The sequence below is a fragment of the Dermacentor albipictus genome, chromosome 5 (assembly GCF_038994185.2).
Source record: "Dermacentor albipictus isolate Rhodes 1998 colony chromosome 5, USDA_Dalb.pri_finalv2, whole genome shotgun sequence".
Classification (NCBI taxonomy): domain Eukaryota; kingdom Metazoa; phylum Arthropoda; class Arachnida; order Ixodida; family Ixodidae; genus Dermacentor; species Dermacentor albipictus.
In genome coordinates this window covers 115,164,695-115,184,484 of record NC_091825.1, presented here as the reverse complement: position 1 = coordinate 115,184,484, position 19,790 = coordinate 115,164,695, and the positions used below count along the sequence as shown (strand labels likewise).

The 19,790-nt window shown below is 47.8% G+C and overlaps 1 protein-coding gene across 1 annotated transcript; it reads right to left on the bottom strand.

Moving 5' to 3' along the window:
* Positions 1–35: 35 nt before the first annotated feature.
* On the bottom strand, positions 36–19,366 carry LOC135920521 (solute carrier organic anion transporter family member 74D-like). Its single transcript, XM_065454816.2, has 9 exons — positions 18,409–19,366; positions 13,105–13,191; positions 12,004–12,198; positions 10,557–10,721; positions 8,365–8,560; positions 4,382–4,526; positions 2,526–2,698; positions 1,521–1,591; positions 36–773 (listed from the first exon to the last, which is right to left on the bottom strand). The coding sequence occupies exons 1-9, from the start codon at positions 19,112–19,114 to the stop codon at positions 475–477; spliced, it is 2,037 nt and encodes a 678-aa protein (XP_065310888.1). The 5' UTR covers positions 19,115–19,366; the 3' UTR covers positions 36–474.
* Positions 19,367–19,790: the final 424 nt, after the last annotated feature.

The window sequence follows — 19,790 nt, the reverse complement described above, 5'->3', positions numbered from 1 at the left end:
ATATGACCCTTCCCCCCCGCCCCCCGCTGGCCCCGTGTACCCGAGACCCACGGCCCCCCGGTCCCCTCCGTTGCTACGCCACTGCCTATGGATGGCTTGCACTGACGTCATCCTAGCCGCAGTGTAGGAGCACGAGCACGCGGTGAGAAGCTGCGTCCGTTGCGGTCTCGCGCGGTGGTTCTGCACATTCTGCCGTGGTTCTAGCGCAGATGCCAGCAGCGTTCCGACCGCGTCTCCGCGACATTGAAGCAGGTTACCGGTGACAGTGAATATGGTACACTGACGTCTTCCTATCCGCCATGTTGGAGGACCAGCAAAGTGAGAAGCTGCGTCCATGACGTCACGTGCAAACTATCTATACGCCGCAACTCGGGGCGTGCAGGGACAGTTCTAGTTCGTCGCGTGGAGCAAGAAAAGCTCGCTATGAACGGCAAGTATGGCGGAGAACGCGCATGCGCGAGTGTGCAGCGCCGATCACGTGGCATGCGTTATGCCGGGGTGTCCGATGTGACGCATGAAGACCACGTCCTCGTCCTCGTCTCCGCTTTCCTGCAGGTCGGCGCGCAGATGGCACGAGTTACGTCCGAACACGTAAACGGCGAGGCTGAAGAACGCCCCGAGCGCGATGAAGCCCATCGAGACGCCGTGGAGCAGGTAGCGGAACGTGGCCGCGTCGTAGACCCAGCAGTTGCCGCGCGCGCCGCAGTTCACTTCCCAGACGAGGCAAGACCTGTCCATGATGGCCCCGTAGATTACCGGATACGGGATGAAACCTGTTGGAATGTAGACAGAGATGGGGTGGGGGAGAGGGGAGACTTTATTGAAAACTGAAGATACCCAGCTCTGCCGCTTCTTGATTGACTTGCCACTTTTGATGTGAAAGACTGAGACAATATGAGAGGAAAGATTATTAAAAAAAAAAGCTCAGTGCCCTTCCAGTCTGTGAAGAAGGATGACCAGCGAAGCTGTGTATGCGGCCCCCATAATGGCGAACTGCACCTCCGCAGCGGGTCGGCCCGGCATTGCACTATCTCCGGGATCGGCCCGTGCATGGGGAGTGCTTAATCTTCGGGATCGGTCCACGTATGGGTAGTTTTGTGTCTACACACGGACACGATCCTGGGGGAACTAACCCTAACAGCTTCGCTGTGATCATTCCTGCAACCCCTTCGAGCTTTCCAGAACTACCGGCACCTCAGGGACATTGTCGCCTTTCGAGCCGGTTCTCATTGCCGTATGGTATGTTATGAGCGACCCGGCCCCCTGTTACGAAAGTGCCGAGTGCATTGAAGGACGGCATACGGCAGTCATGTAAGACGAGACATCATGAGTGAAGGACCTCACAGAGGTCCTTCAGTTCAAGTATATATACTTGAAGTATATATACTTCACTTCAAGTATATATACTTGACATGTCGCAACCACAAGAGTTATTCCTGCCACAAGACGCGGTCAGGTCGATTCAGCGGCGAGCCCAGGAATAATTGAATGCGTAAAAAATCGCAAACCACGAAACGCACCGAAAATTGAGCCCAGCGTGAGCAGGACCGCGATGGCGATTTTCTCCTCTCTTGGGTGAAGGCAGCTGGGCCTGGGGAAAAGCAAATAAAAAAGTTCGAAGGCACACGCGAATCAAAGCGGCGAACAGGGTTAGTCGGTCGGGATTGATTTCTAGAGATATATAGTATAGCTCGAACAAAGGAGAGCACCTGCGTTTGTATGCCATCTTTCTTTCCCCAAGGTTGTTGTTAGTGCTGTTACACATGTCCCGTAAGAGTACGCTAATTGAGCCGTGCAAGTTAGTGTCGAAAACAGTTATTGCTAACGGAATTTGATGTGTGGCACGAGCAGTAAGAGACTGTTAAGCAGGAGCCACGGGCTATAGATTCGGCGTCCGGCACAACTAGCCCCGCTTCTGAATTATGGTAGTTCCTATTGAAAGTTGCTAGATGTTAGAAAGTTGCTAGAAAGTTGCCCGTCTAGTCATATATACGCAGGAACGCAGGCACGAACTTACTGACCGCTCTTACTTGAAACGAAACGCCACAGCACAGTTACTCAAAGAACGAATTACTGCGAAATCTTGGCCCCGCATGCATCGCTTACTGGTACCCGCTAAGTAGCAGTTTTCTTGGAGAAGCGGTCCCTTTCTACATTTTTTTTTTAATCTTCACTCCAAAAGCAAGTACGATCGGCGGTGTTGAATGCAAACCTGGTCTTGTCTTTCAGTTGGTCCCTCACCACTGTACCACGGCTCTCCCGTTTGACTAATGCAATGTTACCGAGCCTCATATGGGGAGTTGTACTAACTTGAAGAAATGAGCGCTACGAAGACGCGGACTAAAGGAGGAACATCGAGCCTTGTCCGTCGTACATGTTCCTCCCTTAGTCCGCGTCTTCGTATAGCGCTCATTTCTTCAAGTATACAAAACCAATTCGCCCACATCAAGCTTCTGCTGCTTCAAAGTTGTACTAAGGCTACATAGCTGACGATGAAGTAAACTCGGAAGAAGTAGGCTTCCAACCTGATGCCGATGAGAACGCTGCCAGCTTTGGACGTAGCGAAGACCATTCTTGCCAGGCCGAGCACCGCGACGAAAGGCACGAACATGGTGCACTCGTTGAAGCAGAAGCCGGCGGTCGCGTTTGACGTGTAGCTCGTGCCTTCCGGTCCCAGTAGGCACTGGCAATCCAGCAGCTGCAAGACGGGTTTGTCGGGCCATTTCATGGTTGTTCTGACCAGTCGTTACTCGGAAATTAACAACAGCGCACCGCACAATTAGAGAAGTGGAGCACGTACCGAAAGAAAAGAAAAACGCCGTATCTTCTTTCTCGTTTTGCGGTGTCCTCCTCTCACCAGCTTTGCGGGCGTCCGTGTACACTTGGAACGTATCCTTACCGTGAGGAAGCAATTTTTGCTTGCTAAGTTATAAATAGCACGTGATAATTCCTAGTGCGTCTCCGGCTAACAAGTGCTGCTGGATTACACGGAAATTCTTAACACACTTCTGCCGCCAATGACAGGTGTCCAGCAATGGCTTTGCTTAGAATGTTTGTTTCAAGTGAAATAGAGAAAAAAAAATACCTCACAGTATTCTCCACTCCGTGGTGCAATAATATAGAACCACGAACGTGGCAACGGAGTACAATTACTTAGCGGCCAGATGCATTATACGACGCAGCGGAACCTACAGTCGAGGCTGCTTGTCTCAGTTACATAGTCGGTAGCAGCACAGCGTCATGACGTTGTGCTGTACACTGAGCACGATGTCACCGGTTCGACTCCCGCGGACAAAGCGGTCGCACTCCAATGTGAGCGGAACGAAAAAAAAAAGAAAGATACTCGTGTGCTCTGCTTTGGGTGTACGTTATACAGAAGACTGGTTGGTTTACATAAATCCCGACCCGCCTTCCTTCCAACTACTGCGTATACGCCCGTGCCGTGAATTGGTACGTTAGATGCAATAACCTATTGTAACGTAAACATGCATACCGCGTGTCCCAGTTAACGCGGGCCCTACAGTCATATAAAAGGAGAAAAAGAAAGGCAATACGACTATGGTACCAACGTTGTTTTGTTAGCAGTCGCCTTGAGTCAGCACACTGCTGAATCTTCCTGTTGTCACTGATTAGCTCATGAGTAAAGATTCACTGCTTTATAGTGTTATAATTTATTGCATAATTGCGTAAGCTCGAATGTCTAACTGGGTATCGCATTCGAAAGAAAAAAACATATTCAACAGTTTCCAACTCGCTACATCTTCCCCAGATATCTTTTCTTTTTCCTCAGCGTTCCCAAAGTTGTGGCGCGAAACGCGAAAATGAAAGCGACGTGAAGGCGGGCCCGCGCGCGCGTTAGCAGCGCTTTCAGAATCCGTTTCAAAGAACCAACACTACTCAATGATCGACTTGGTGAGCGACTTGGTCACAATTGGTTGCTGCTGCAACTACCAAGCAGCCGCGGGCTTTTTTTTTTTTTATCGCTTCAGTGTTATTAAAGCTGAAGCAGGACGCTAACCAAAGTCAAAATTAAAATGACGTTTCGGGATCCGTACGGATCCCTTGTTTACAAGCCTTTACCAATGCTTTTAAGAATCTTGTAACATTGGTTTTATCTGACCAGCTGGCCATCGCCATCTTGACTACGGCACTTCAGTCGTATCTGTTATCACTGCCCTATAGGCCTGTGCAAAATGCTCTAGCAGATGGCATGACACGGCTCCTTGCTCATGTCAGCTGCCAACAGCTACGCCGTCGCCTTGTCTCTCGTATAGCCCATTTCTTTAAAACTGCTTGGCCTGGGTTGACGGGGACACGCGGTACGAAAACTCACGAGAGACAACGTGGTTAGGTGTCTCCCGTTGTTGTAGAACTTCCTCACCTGCTTGGTGTCTGAGTTGTTGAAATTGTGGCATCCTGCGAAGCAAGGCGAGAAGTAGTTCGTCTCCTCGTCGGGTCCGCACACAGGCTCAAACACATCCGTGCTACAGGAGCACCGGGAGTTGCATTCGTTGACCAGGTTCAGCCTGCGCTTCCATGACAACGAGTTGTTTCAGCGTTCTCCTCGAGCGGCATCGTGCGCTCTAAAATTGAAGTCGTAGTTTTGTTCCAAAGCAGAAGCACTGATCGCGATGGCAAATTATTAGACAGCTACACGCAGTAAGGCTAGTAGTTTTATCAGCTGCATAAACTGCTGTAAATATTGTCTTACCAGATAAATTACCAATCACAGTGTCACGCACGCCGGTGCAAATGTGAAGACATCTCGCACGACGAACGCGGACACTCGCTGTCAGAACGGTGGCGTGATGAAGAGCGGCAGAAGCAACGTGCGCATTGCTCTTCTTGCTGCCTCTCGCTTCAACGCGAAGTATAGGTAGGCGCGTGAGAACACAGCGCGCACGAAGCCATCAGCTTTCTCGAGTGGGCTGGCCTTCGAACCTACCGCAGATTACCTCCAAGATAGCACGCGCGCGGCCACTATCAGTCGAGCTACGCGCAGCTGCGGCTGGAATAATAATAATAATAATAATAATAATAATAATAATAATAATAATAATAATAATAATAATAATAATAATAATAATAATGATGATGATGATGATGATGATGATGATAATAATAATAATAATGTTTATTTTCATCATCACACTGATGTAGGAAGTTGTAGGTAAAAGCGACTAATCGCAGAGGTCGCTTCACAAAGGCCCACATCTACCAGTAGAAGCGGAATGTCTCTCTCTCCCCCTCCTCCTAGCGCACGCACTCTTCCCGCTTTCCTTTCTTGCGCGCGCGAGAAGACGCCGCCGCCTCAAGTCACCATCCTGGCTTGCCCTCGCATGCTTTCCCACGCATCTACAGCATACTGCGCGCGGCCGCGATCTTATCGCACTTGGGCTTTGTGCGGAACATCACGACGACGGCGACGGCGGGAATTCGCCCGGAGTGTCCATACGATTGCCATCGCAATAAAATGCTCACTTCACTTCGTGAAAACGGAACGAGTGATCAAGTGCAAGTTTTCACTTCTGCAAGCAGTCGTTAGCTAGAAATACAAGGTTGAACGTACTTGAACAAGGTGCTTTGTTAGGCTAGTTGGCGTGTTGGTGTAGTGGGTGTGCTGGTTTGTTGGCTAATTGATGTACTGTATCGAACCTCCTGTGTTTCTTTCCCTCACTTTTTGCGTTACTTCCCGCCACGTCGACAAAATGAAGGACCCACTGCAGAGAAAATGTAGTCGAGGTAAATAACTTGCAGGGCTAGTTGTGTTGTTCACAACATCATGCATGCTGAGCGCAATTCATTCGTTTGTCTGTTCATAACATTCTGCATCTGCGCCGCAACGCCGAAACTAGTGACGTCAGAGCCGGCCGCGGTTGCTCATTTGCTATGGCGTTTCGCTGCCGAGCCCGAAGTCGAGGGTTCGAATTCGTGCCCGCGGCAGCTACCCACCGACGGGGAGGTGGACTGCCAAAACGCCCCGTGTATACACCGTGCTTTTGGGTGCACTGTAATAGAAATTCAGGCCATCAGAATTATTCCGAAGCCCACATCCCTTACCCCTATGGGCATGTGTCACAGACGACGATGTTCATTGCGACCTCAAGCCCTATATTTTCGTTACATTTTAATTCAGTACACAAATTATAATCAGTAATTTCATATCCGCGCCTCCACCGCCCTTGGGAGCGCTTCTGTCGCCTTGGCACTCGTGCTGTTTCTTCGATAGACCACACGTGACCTGTCCCACGTTGTTAGGAGGTCTGCCTAGCCTCGATATTTTTTTTTTACCTTTTAACTATGGAAGGTCATTTTCATAATTACTTCATTTTCGTGTCCGAACGATAGCACCGACACTTAAGAAGGGGGCAGCCGCAGAATAATTCCGTGGCTTACTTCGACTCAAGCTCTCGAAGGAGGAACTACGCGTACGCTTATCATTGCCGCGGCCACAGATAACTATACGACGGTTGGACAAAAAGAACAAGAAGAAGAAAACTAAGAGACTGCACGGAAATGGCTGCCGATAAGCACATAGCAGTTTCGAGGGTTCTCTTCACCGGAAATGGCGTTCTTGAGCGCCTCGTGTATAGCGAACAGGTGAGCCCGCTGTTTCTCGTCCTCGCTCGGTGCTATCTTGCTCTTCGCAAAAAAACAGCCGGCAGTAGGACGTACCGAAAAGCGCACCCACTGAATTCCCTGAGCGCACGTGTCCAGTTTCAATGTCAAGCGTTTCTTCTACCTTTACAACGTTTCAATGCAGGGAATGGATGACCTTTCCTATCATTCATGAATGATAACAAAGTCATTCGTTTCCTGCAAGTATAGGTGGAAGTTTGCACTTTACCCCGGTTGTTTTGCACTATCTACGCTAGCTCCTCAATGTAGCATTTATTCGCTTACTTATTTAGACATTTAAAAGCCGACCGGCGCGAGCATTGCAGTTCTTCCTCGATGCTTGTTCTGAACGGCACAATAAATCCCAGCCATAAATAAACTCAGTCTAGCCACTCACTACAACATAAGAATCGGATGCCGGGACGTATGCAAGTCAAGCACGCATAGGAAATCGCTATGATACGAGAGTAAGACAGAGGTAACAGGAAGATGGAGGCTTGACATGGTCATCAGTGGTCACACAAAGAAATGCCTCACCGTCCCAGTCTGAGACAGTGAGGCATCACTTGTTTGACAACTGTTTATGCCTAAAGGAGAGAAGCGCAGATCCGCAGTCATAGCAGACTGGAATAGAGAAAGAGAGAGAGAGAGAGAGAATACGAGGCAGAAGGTAGAGAGGTTAACCCATGTAACCGTCCTGTTGGCTAGTCTGTGCATAGGGAAAGCTGGAACGGGTTGCAAAGACGAAGAGGAAAGAAGATATGAAAACAATCTTTTCGCACAAACACGATGAAGGCGCCCGACAACAAAGTCTTACAAATAGAGCACCGCATGCTACTTGCGAAGGTTGCAGGTTCGGCTCCCCCCAGCAGGGAGTCATCTTTTACGGCATGTTGTTGCATCTACGTCCTGATGAAAGCCGCAAGTTTAGAGGCACGGTAAATGAAAAGACGGAACCAGGCTAGTGTGTCAGACTGCTCTTTCGCAAATATCAGGAAGCTTCGGAACGCTCGTGTCAGCTAGACACTGCGACTCGCTTTGTGAGTACAATTTTTTTGTATGCTTTGCTAATGGACGTGCATTTTGTTGTATGTTCATTTCATACACCATCGCTTCTGGAGTAACATGCTCTATATGTGAGCCGCCGGTTAAACGTTCCAGGATTCGAATAAAAAACACCTCGCTTCTCTTTTTCTAGTTGCCTCTCTTTCTCTCTCTACACGTGTTCGGGGGAAGAAGGAATTCTGATTAGCGCAAGAAATGGGGGCCAACCTTCCATGTTTAAATTTCGTCTCTGAAATATGGCACCGAAGATGTTGCAACTTCTCTGATTTCATTGCACTTACGAGTATGGGGGTCCTATTCGCGTAGGACGCCTGTGAAAGTCACCAACGCAAATTTCTGTTTTAAATTTCTTTACGATGATGTGCCATCGTACGTTCCCACACAACCTTTATGCGACAATCACGCGGAGCGACGTGCGGCACAAATTACAGGTGATATCGATCGCTATCCGTCTTAACAGGTTTACCCATCATACTCCAGAAATCCTATAAGGCCCAGCTATTAACAATAATTAAAATATATGTAATGCACCACTCTAGCTTAACCTAACAATGCCTTACTTCTTTCTTGCATAATTTCTCACGGGCCCTAACGATCAGCGCTGAGTTAATTTGGTATAGACATAGCATATTTCCGAACGGTCGACCGTCCGAGTTCGCGTGCCACGTGAGTGTCACCCACTCGCCACTGGGTAGCGCCGTGCCGGCCACGTTCAGCTGCTGGCAGCCCAGCAGCAGAGAGGCGGCGAAGCAGGCGAGCAGGAGCACGTCGACGACCAAGATGTAGGCGGACACGATTCCGGCGCCCGGCTTCAGCCTCCGCGCCACGGCGCCGCTGAACAGAACGGCCAGGAGCATGGTGACCAGAGAGGCCGATCCTGCAACGGAAAGTTACTTTAGTTGTATAGCTAGTGTAGTTAGTAGTAGGTAGCGGTAATAGTAACAGTAGTAGTAGTAGTAGTAGTAGTAGTAGTAGTAGTAGTAGTAGTAGTAGTAGTAGTAGTAGTAGTAGTAGAAGTTGTTGTTGTTGTAGCAGTAGTAACAGTAGTAGTAGTAGTAGTAGTAGTAGTAGTAGTAGTAGAAGTTGTTGTTGTTGTAGCAGTAGTAACAGTAGTAGTAGAAGTTGTTGTTGTTGTTGTTGTTGTTGTTGTTGTTGTTGTTGTTGTTGTTGTTGTTGTTGTTGTTGTTGTTGTTGTTGTTGTAGTAGTAGTAGTAGTAGTAGTAGTAGTAGTAGTAGTAGTAGTAGTAGTAGTAGTAGTAGTAGTAGTAGTAGTAGTAGTAGTAGTAGTAGTAGTAGTAGTAGTAGTAGTTGTTGTTGTTGTTGTTGTTGTTGTTGTTGTTGTTGTTGTTGTTGTTGTTGTTGTTGTTGTTGTTGTTGTTGTTGTTGTTGTTGTTGTTGTTGTTGTTGTTGTTGTTGTTGTTGTTGTTGTTGTTGGCAGTAGTACAGTAGCAGTAGCAGCCGCGGCAATAGGAGTATTAGTAGTCGCAGTAGTAGTAGTAGAGTAACAGTGTTTTTGTTGCTTTCGTCGTCGTCACAATGAGGAAAGAATGAAAGAATAACCAACTTTCTACACCTGGGACTGCACAAGAAATTTAGTTCAGTACAAGAACGGCACAAAACGTATCCAGGAGCAGAAGTATTACGAGCATCAATGTCGAGTGTCGTGTGGATGTGGAGACGATGATGTCGTCCCATATGATTGCAAGAGGTCACCTGGTCTGTCATGAAATGAGAAAGCAGTCTGTGTACGATACATGATCACTGAAAGGCACGCTGTAGCATGTCTACGTGGTTCCAACTTCGTCTCCATACATATAAAGATTCAGAAATTGCATATTCTATGTAATACAATCCATTTGGAAACAACAACATTTCCCTGACATTCTGAACGCGTACAAGTCATAGACCTGCTTCTAGAGGCCATCGACATTTAATCCTCTTGAATCCTCTCTATCTGGTCAGGAACAAAGGACCTTAAATGAAAACGTCACTTGTTCGCAAACGAGACCACAAAGTAAAAGTATACAGTTATCTTAACATATAGGTTACACTTTCGCTTCATCTCTGATTCTTTAGAAATACTGAATGACGATACCTTCAATCTGTTATCATCATCAGCAGCAGCCTACATAGGTCCACTGCAGAATGCAGGCCTCCCCAAACGATCTCCAATTAACCCTGTCTTGTGCTAGTTTATTCCAACTTGCGCATGCAAATTTTCTCATTTCATCTCCCCGCTTAACTTTCTGCTGCGCTTCCCTTCCATTGCCACCCAATTTGTAACTCTAATGATCCACTGGTTATCTGCCCTACGCATTACATGGCCTGACCAGCTCCATTTCTTTCCCATTAATGTCAACTATAATATCGGCTATCCACCTTTGCTCCTTGGTCCACACTGCTCTCTTCCCGTCTGCTAACGTTACATCTAACATGTTTCGTTCCATCGCTCTTTGCGCGGTCCTTTACTTGTTCTCGTGCTTCTTTGTTACCCTCCAAGTTTCCACCTCATATGCTCGCACCGGTAAAATGCAACGATACACTTTTCAACGAAAGTGACAAACTCCAAGTCAGGATTTGGTAATGCCTGCCGCGTGCACTACAACACGTTTTTATTCTTCTTTAAATATCCTTCTCATGATCAGCGTCCCCTGTAAGTAATTAACCTAGATGGACGTACTCCTGTACAGACTCTAGAGGCTGACTGGCGATCATGAACTCTTGTTTCCCCTTATCAGGCCATTAAACATTACGTTTGTCTTCTGCATATTAATCTTCAAGCCCACTCTTACACCTTCTCGATCTGTAATACACGCAAAAGGCGTTCCTGGCATCTTTCCACGCCAGCAGCGAAGTGCCCTGTGGCCACTTGCCTGAGAAGAGGCTGGCCGTAGCCGCCGAGCGCCTGTACTGCGTCTCCATGTATTTGGGCGTCGCAAGCAGGAAGCCCATGAGCCCGTTCACGGTGAACACCAGTGCGGCAGCGTGACAGATGAACAGCGGACTGCCCAGAAGTCTTCTCACGACTTCCTTCAGCTCTGCAGAAAGAAAGAAAGAAAGAAAGAAAGAAAGAAAGAAAGAAAGAAAGAAAGAAAGAAAGAAGAGGAAGGAAGGAAGGAAGGAAGGAAGGAAGGAAGGAAGGAAAGAAAGAAAGGAAGGAAGGAAGGAAGGAAGGAAGGAAGGAAGGAAGGAAGGAAGGAAGGAAGGAAGAGAGGAAGGAAGAAAGAAAGGAAGAGAAAAGAAAGCAAGAAAGAAAGAAAGAAAGAAAGGAAGAGAAAAGAAAGAAAGAAAGAGAGGAAGGAAGAAAAAAGGAAGAGAAAAGAAAGAGAGAAAGAAAGGAAGGAAGGAAGAGAGGAAGAAAGAAAGAAAGAAAGAAAGAAAGAAAGAAAGAAAGAAAGAAAGAAAGAAAGAAAGAAAGAAAGAAAGAAAGAAAGACGCCGATGAAGTGCATCGGTGACAAACCCTGTGGCCTTGGATGGCGTCGCATTTGACCTTGGCTCCGACTAGGCGAACTGCTACGCATTCAAAAAGAAAAAAATCGGAACATCGACAGAAGTCCGAATGATGTCAGCGATACAGCAGTGACTATGTGACCGCCACCTTGCCCTTTCATTTAAAATGACACTGCAGTGAAATCGCAGGTTTACTAATGACGCCGAGTTGTGCTCTTGTTTACAACCACCCTTCCCTGCTCTTCATTACCATCACCCAGCAAGCGATTCCTTGAGCCTTACCCCTTACCCAATGAATTGTAGCTGACTAATGAAAGGTTAGCTCTAGCCAACTGGCCGACACCTTGGTTACCCTCCCTGCATCATCATCTTCTCTCTCTCGCTCTCTGCCTTCACAGTAATTACCTCTAACTTCCATTTCTTCTCTTTCTTTTTATGCGCGTGTATGTGTGCTTTGACATTCAAACAAGAAGGGCGAAGTGCCCTTAGATTGCGCGGCTGTCGCTGTCCTTGCCGTCAATGTCCTCTTCGTAGCCGTAACTCCCCATAGCACGGGGGCTAGAGCATGTGGTCTGTAGGAGAAACTTGAAGCACCTTGGTCTAGCGAGCGCTCGAAGATTTATTAATAAGGAAAATGTGAGATTCGTCCCTTGCAAAAGCTAAAAAAAAGCAGCCACTCCTCATTTAATCACGTGTGTTACCCTCACAGTACTACAGCGAATGGAGCTCAGAAGGAAGCAGACAGGACAGAAATGCGGAAACAAGCCCCGATCTTCATCCCGAGCCCCGACGCGTCGGTCAGTATAGGACTGATATTCAAATTACGTGAACAAGGCAGCAAGCGTAACGAAATACGAAAGGTTCGTACCGAAAGCGTCGACGGCCGCTGTGCCAGAGGCGAGGCTGACCTTGTGGTCGCTGTCAGCCATCCTGGTCTTCCACAACTTCCTGGGAAAGAGCAGCATGGGCAATGAGAAGACGATGACCAGGACACCGATGAAGGCGTATCCCAGCCACCACGCGCCGATCCAGCGCGGGTCCCTCTTCAAGATGCCCGGGTCCACTGGCGAAGGGGACGCAAATTTTAGGAACCTGCTGCACTATACGTTCAAGCACCAGCCTCCTCCCCCTTCCCCTTTCCCCCTTCCCCGACCCTTCTCCTTATCATAATTTCTCACTACTTTTGAACATTTCCACCTGCATTAGCTATAGCCCTCACCTCACTCCTTCATATCCACTTAGGCTTCTGGTCATTTGGGCAGATAGAACTTATAAACCCAAACCCTGCTGAGGTAAGCGGTTGTCCTGACCAAGGCAAGTCCCGGTTTACAACGAAGATGTTTATGGGTGTTTCCACAACGATATTGTATACCGGTGGGGCGGCGGCAACTTTTGGCGTAGGATCACAGAGGCATCGTATAGAGCGGAGACGCCGCAGTAGAAGCGGCGCAGAGTACAGGAACGTGGCGTCGGATATTGCGGACCGTGTAGACGTATACTAAGCCCGGATTGGGTGAAGCGCTCGAGAAGACCCTGGCGCAGTGAAGGAATTGCGCTGGATTTAGTGAAGCGTTTGCAAAGCTCTCGGGCAGATTTCGGGAAATGACAAACCAGTACCCTACAGGACTTGCGAAGAATGTGAGAGATCTGTTAAGCAGCCTTGCCCTCTTTGATATACAGGTTGCTCGAATTTCGATGCACTCGCAATAGTTTCAACTGAAACACTTTGCTTCCGAACTGAAGGTCCCCTATTTCGACCAACTATCCAAGTCTTCACGATGAACCGTTTAGCATAACTTATTAAAACTTTTACGATAAAATGTAACCGATCAGTCGGGTATCTAACGTGATGTTGGCAACGTTTTTTTTTTCGTTTTCTACAAATAATCTTGTAATATATCACACGTCAGCCCTTAGCTGACGTTGTCGGCTCCTGCAAAGACACCTAGGTAAGCGTACCCATACATACCGTAAGGTATCTCGTAATGGGACAGGCAGTACGATGCCAAGAAGAAACCCATGGAGGGTCCAAACAGGCGGAGCGCGAACATCGTGCCTGGAGAAATGAACACAACAAAAGATAAAAGAAGGTATGTCAACGCGCAAGTGAAATTTCGTCTGCTTTCGATAAAAGCACAAATGGTCACTAATGAGAAGCGTTAAATTAATTACTAGCAGCATTTAGTTACGCTTTCGCAATAGCAAAATGGCCGCTCTCACAGTGAGAGGAGGCTTCATTAAACCAGAAAAAGATGCCAAAACGACTGACATGTGACGACACCACCCATCCTTTCCCGCAGGAACTCGCCGTGACGTAACACAATTTGACAGTATCTGCTCTCGGGTGTAGTTTACTGTGTATCGACAATGAAGGACTTACATGTTCATTCCAAACGAACATAAATATAAATCTAGCAAGTTTTGTGAACCTTTACGTTTCCAAAACGATGGAGATGGGAGCAAATATTTTGAAATCGGTGACGTCACACTGACGTAACCGGCGGCGAGGTTTCGGAGCGAAATTCGAAATGAGTGAAGCTTTCCCTTCGTTTAGTATATTTTTCTACCGAATACTTTACTAGTTCGAACGATTCATCATCTGAATACTTCACCAATGAATGCTTTACCACTCTAAGCTGATTTCGAGTTGCATTTCAGTGCCCTTTTGTAAACGGCACCCCATCGAAGTAATCGCACATTAGTGAGAAATAATTTGCAGCAATAGCGACAATGTTAGCGAAACTGTTAAACTACGTTCTATAGCAAGATTTTGTTCGATAGTCTGTAAAAAGCTGCCGCATGTCTTGCGCTGAAGTATACAATGTTATCAGGCAATGTACAATGTCAACAGGTGGCCTGTGGGTTAATATCTTCTTTTTTTTTTGTCAGATAACGTACAAGCTCTGAGCGAACAATTTGTTCATCAACGGACTACAGACACAAAGAAGAAAATATACTTTTATTATAACTTTTAGGCATACTGATTTTCGATAGTTTACACCAACCAACAAACAAGGGTATACAAAATAAAGTCAGCCTGTAAGAAATCTACATACACATCTGCAGGCTGTTTAAATTAATATTTACGGGAGTGTCATATGAATTGTGATGCTCGCAAAAAAAAAAAAGAAAGCGACAGATCCTCATCCGGTACTCAAAAGCACAATTGTGGCGGTGTAAACCAAGCTATATAAAGAAACGTATGCATCAAAACATATTTGAGGTATTTCAAACGTTGAGGCGCTGCAAGAAAACCCACGTTACAGCACCAATTCTTGCGAGCTTTGCATAAGGGGTCATTTTGTAATAGACAACCAGTGGTTGACGCCGAATCTTGACTGTATATCAGCGGTTGCTGCTGCACCTTACCCTACTTGTACTGCATTCAGATTGTATGCAGTCAAATGCAGTATGCAAACTCATCCATGCTGCCACCTTGTTAATACCGAATTCTACAACAATGCTCTCCAACTGTGTTCCGTCCGCAACAATCAGCGTCTTGTCGTGACGGCGATAAAACGAAATATAAATATTTGTACGGGCACCAAAACTAAAACTGTGACCTTTCCCACTTACGACCTGACGCTCCAGACAACTCCACCGCAACACAGTAGGCGAAGCGAGCGCAAAAAGCAGCGACTTGGCTATTGAAGAACGCGTTACGCTCTTGCCACAAAAAACGAAACGGCCTTAAACGCAAATGGATGTATCACAAGTATCACTACCGATGAGGAAGGTACCGACACAAACACCACAGCACTAAGATACCCTGTGCCAACATAATTTGTCGAAAATGAAATCACTGAAGTGAACTTACATATATATCGGCCCATCGACAACCGTCATCACTTCATACATCAATAACTTGACTCATCACTTCATATTCAAAATTGACTAGTATATAAAATTCATTAGTACGCATATTCAGTTTGTAGCGTAACCGTCGCTCGTTGTGCACAATATACCAGATGCTTTTTTTATTAGCTGCACCAAAATCGCCTATGGCAGATAACACAATTCTAACAATTGTTCTAAATTACTCGATGAGGCGGCCATTACTTCTACGAGAAATGAAAATACTTAATTGAATAATTAACGTAGCTGCACTAATTAACGTTCAACTAATTACATTGCTGCACGTACTTCAATTTACGAATTTTACGCTGCCGGTGAGTAGGCGTATCCATTTGAAACGAATTCTCGGTACTACGCCAGTTTCGGGGTAATTTTTAAAGGATGCGACGAAATGCATTGGCGTTCCAGTTACTCCTGCGCTTCAATACATAAACTAGTGTCGTTTCTTTTTTTTTTAAGTAAGTGGAACAACAGGTATTTTTGCCGCAAGTTTAACGGCGCATATCTCCAAACCGATGCTATCGATCAGAATTCGTTCCAAGTCGGTATGCCTTGCAAACTGACTAGGTACAATTCGTAGATTGAAATACGCGCCGTGAAGTAGTCAAACAAAAAGTTCATTAGGATAATTATGTTAACATTCAATTCAACTATTCAACTAATTACATTGCTGCACGTACTTCAATTTACGAATTTTACGCTGCCGGTGAGTAGGCGTATCCATTTGGAACGAATTCTCGGTACTACGCCAGTTTCGGGGTAATTTTTAAAGGATGCGACGAAATGCATTGGCGTTCCAGTTACTCCTGCGCTTCAATACATAAACTAGTGTCGTTTCTTTTTTTTTTAAGTAAGTGGAACAACAGGTATTTTTGCCGCAAGTTTAACGGCGCATATCTCGGAACCGGTGGCATCGATCGGAATTCGTTCCAAGTCGATATGCCTTGCAAGCTCACTAGCTACAACTCGTAGATTGAAATATGTGCCGTGAAGTAGTCAAATAGGAAGTTCATTAGGGCAATTATGTTAATTATGTTAATTATTCAATTTTCAATTTTGAGCTTATAGCTACGTACTTCCGCAGTAAAGCAAAGGAAACCGTTTAAAAATACTTCCTTTAGACGCCAAGACGTGAGCCGCCACATGTAGAACGTAATTGAGGCAGCGGCAGGGACCTCTCGAAAGGGGGGCCAGACAGCAACAGCCCCTGATAGCGGTTTACGACGGTAACAGTGCTGCCTCTTTCTCTCTGTCGTTATTTCTTTCAAAACAAAACAAAACGCGCTTCTTAAAGTCGAGTGCAAAAAAGAGCGCGCCAAAGCAATGATGACCGAGGAGGAGGGCACCCTTTTATAGCCTTCCAAGTGGGACCGTCATCTACACTCGCACAGGTCGGCGAGGCATCCGATAAGCGCGAAGAGAGAGCTGCGGCCGGCGCTTTACTGCTGCACGCAGAACTGTCGCCCTCGCGGATGCCTCGCCACTTTCCCATTACGGGGCCGGCCTCGCGACGCGAGTGGCGAGGACAGAAAAACAGTTTTAGGTTGTTGTGTCAGCGCCCGGCGCGGCTCTGCGCCACGGTCTTCCCTCCCGAAGGCAAAAAAAAAAAGCGAGCGATAAGCGAGAGTGACCGTCGCCCCGTCGCGCCGACAAGGTGCTCTAAAATGGGCGAGAACGCTCAGCATTTGGGACGTTTAGTAGACGTATGTCTTGTTACACATAATACACGTACCGCCTTTTTTTTCTTAAAGCGAATAGATTTCTTGGACCCTTTCGGCCTTTTTCGTGGTTTGTCGGTAGTAGGTCGAACAGATGAGCGGAGATGAACGGAATGCACTGATTGATTGATTGATTGATTGATTGATTGATTGATTGATTGATTGATTGATTGATTGATTGATTGATTCCGCTTAACGTCCCAAGCGAACACTTGGGATATGAGACACTCAGTAGAGAAGGTCTCCGCATTAATTTTGACCAACTGAGGCCCTGCGACGCGCATCTAATGATAAGCACACGTGCGGCGTTTTTGCAATTTCACTCAGATCGAAATAGCCGCCGCGGCAGGGAATCGACCCCGTAACGTCGCGCTCAGCAGCAAAACGTCATAGTCGCCGAGCCACGCACCACGACGAGTTTAAGGCAACGGCGAGTAGTGTGGCGCGGGCAGGTATACCTCACAAGCATTAGCAGACCCAAAAAACAACATAGGAAGGTTTAATGAGACCCTCAGACGTTAGGCTACAGTCAAGCAAAAGCGCTCACTCAATAAATCTAGCCGATTCTACAAGAGCTTGCCTTTTGAAAAACACAAAAATGCAACGATGATGTAATAAAAGCGATTCTTTTTGGATGTAACGAGGTTTAGGAAGACAGGTGAATTAATGACGCTTGTGGTCATTTCTCTAGCATGTGAGGACATCCAATCAGCGCCATTCAAGGTTCCGTTAGATACAAGCGAGACGGGAATGGGGGGGAGAATTAATGGGAATGGCAGAGAAATGTCACAATTTTTGCAGTGTACCAATATTTTGACTCCTCCTTGCTTTAGCCACAAAGTCTCATTAAATGAGACCTGTCTTACCCATTGTGCCTTTCGAATATCTTTGCAAGAGCACATCAAATGTTGAGACAGAGTTCGACTTTCTTACCCTCGGCAAGCCGCATGATATTTATTTACTCTTTTCGTTAGCAACCATTACAAAGGACCTTCGGTGCGATCGCGGCATTGCTTTCTACATACCACTGTGCCGCCCACGAGAAATAACTCCATGTCCTTATCTTGAGGGTGTTCCGCACTATTCATATATAGTGTTTACAAATGAGAATAGATAAGTACGCACAGGAGAATGACAACCTCTGAAGCAGTGGCTCTAGCTGATTATGGTCGTTGACTGGTGTGACAACGCGACGATGCGTCGACAACAGAAAAACTGTGTTCTCGCACCACTATTTTCTTTGCCTTGCACTTCCCGGCTCAGAATGAACGCGTACACGAGTTCGCTCGATCGATATTCAGCCTCATACCGAAGACTAATGCCGACAAACAGTCTTTCTAGATATTCCAGAAGGTCAAATATTATGGTCTTTGGACGACTAGGATAATGCGGCGTCATTAGAAACGACACGCCTGCAAAAACTAAGAGCGACGGTGAAACAAAAGAACCCGAAATGCACTGCAAGAAACAAAAGCGTGATCTCGTTGTTTTTGCAGCAACACACTTTAAGATCGTTTCACATCCTTCTTTAATCACGGTGGGTTGCAACACAGCCCAACGCGATCGAGACAACACACTGGACACGTAAGCACGTACGGATCATCTGCGACTTCTTGGTCGCGTTGGGCTTCAGCCAGTGGCTACCCAAGCACTATCTCGCTAAACAGAAACACTTAACGCATGCTCGTCGTGCTCCTCACCGAAGTACATCGGAGAGTTCTTCCTCCTCACGTTGTCGTCCATGAACGACATGCCGATCACGTAAAAAGTGGCCGAGCCGAAGCCGTTGAGCAGGTTGGCGATGAACATGATGAAGATGGTGACGTCTCCCTCCAGGTTGATGTTGGACAGGCAGTCCTCGTCGTCCCTAGCCTGGCCGCACAGCGCACCGACGCCGGCTCCGGGCGCCAGCCCGGCGGCCGTCTCCTGGCCGGGAGCCATGCGCGACAGCGCCAGCGGCAGGCCCGGCCCGAACACGAAGTGCGGCAGCACGCAGAGGCCGCAGCTCAGCACCACCGTGAGCATGCCGAACACCAGCCACAGCGGCTGGTTGTAGTTCTCGCCGCCGCTGTAGTAGCCGGCGATGACGGCCAGCACGGGACTGACGTTCTCGGCCGTCAGCACCAGGCCCATCGCCTTGGACGGGATGGCGAAGCGGCGCTCCACCGTCGACTGGACGCCGATGAAGTAGGTCCGGTAGGCCCCCTGCAGGATGCCCAGGACGCAGAAGAGGAGCAGGAAGCACCTGGGAGTGACCAGACGCCGGAAGAGGGGCGCGCGGAGCCGGCCGATGGCGCATTCGTACGCGGCGACGTTCCCTTCGCCGTCCCCGGCGTCGTCCTTCTCGGGGAGCAGTCCCTCGGCGACGGGCTCGGCGCCCGCCCTGTTGTTTGCGTCCTGCTGCATCTGTAGGGAGAAGGTCTAGAGGCAGACGACACCTTCCGAGCGCTGACTGCTGCTGTGGCGGCGCGACAATTGGGCAGACGGCGCGAGTGGCATGGCGAACGAGAGTTGCAGATCGCCAGCGGAGTCGCTGGTGAAGAACGCGCCGGACAAACAACGCGCAACGGCCAACGCTTGATAGCGAGGGCCGACGTTATGCAGGTGTGCACGCTCGCGACGCCGTTTAATCGCGAGACAACACCGTGGATCGCCGAAGGGAGAGAGGGAGGAAGAGAGAGAGAGAAGGAAGTGGGGGAGGGGAGCTCCCTTATCTAAGGAGCTAGCACTCGGCGCGCAAGCATCGCTGCCGGCGGCGTTATCGGGATGACCTTTGCAAACCGCGATCAGGTGCCGCACGAGACTACAGCGCCTTAGTGTGCAGATAGGCCCACCTGCGCTCTGTGCATGGGTGAGTAGGTGCAAACAAGCAAGGAATGTGCGAGATCGACGCTCACAACGAAGTTGACCGACAAATACGGGTCGGTGGTACGGAGTTTCCTTTGCGGTGTTAGGAGATCGCATTTGGTATGAGCAATGAGCACGTTTCTGTCAGCGCGCTTGTCGTCCACTAGACCTTGGAGTCGTGTCTAGACCTGAGAGGGTATTCCGCAAGAGTCCACCTATAGTGGACTGTCCATTT

Bases quoted from the DNA above. Each gene is read 5' to 3' on its own strand.
- LOC135920521 (XM_065454816.2), bottom strand. From the start codon at position 19,114: ATGCAGCAGGACGCAAACAACAGGGCGGGCGCCGAGCCCGTCGCCGAG. The intron at 8,561-10,556 runs GCAAGTGGCCAC...TTTCCGTTGCAG, and splicing joins TACGGCCAGCCTCTTCTCAG to GATCGGCCTCTCTGGTCACC. The intron at 774-1,520 runs GTGCGTTTCGTG...ACATTCCAACAG, and splicing joins CACGCTGGGCTCAATTTTCG to GTTTCATCCCGTATCCGGTA.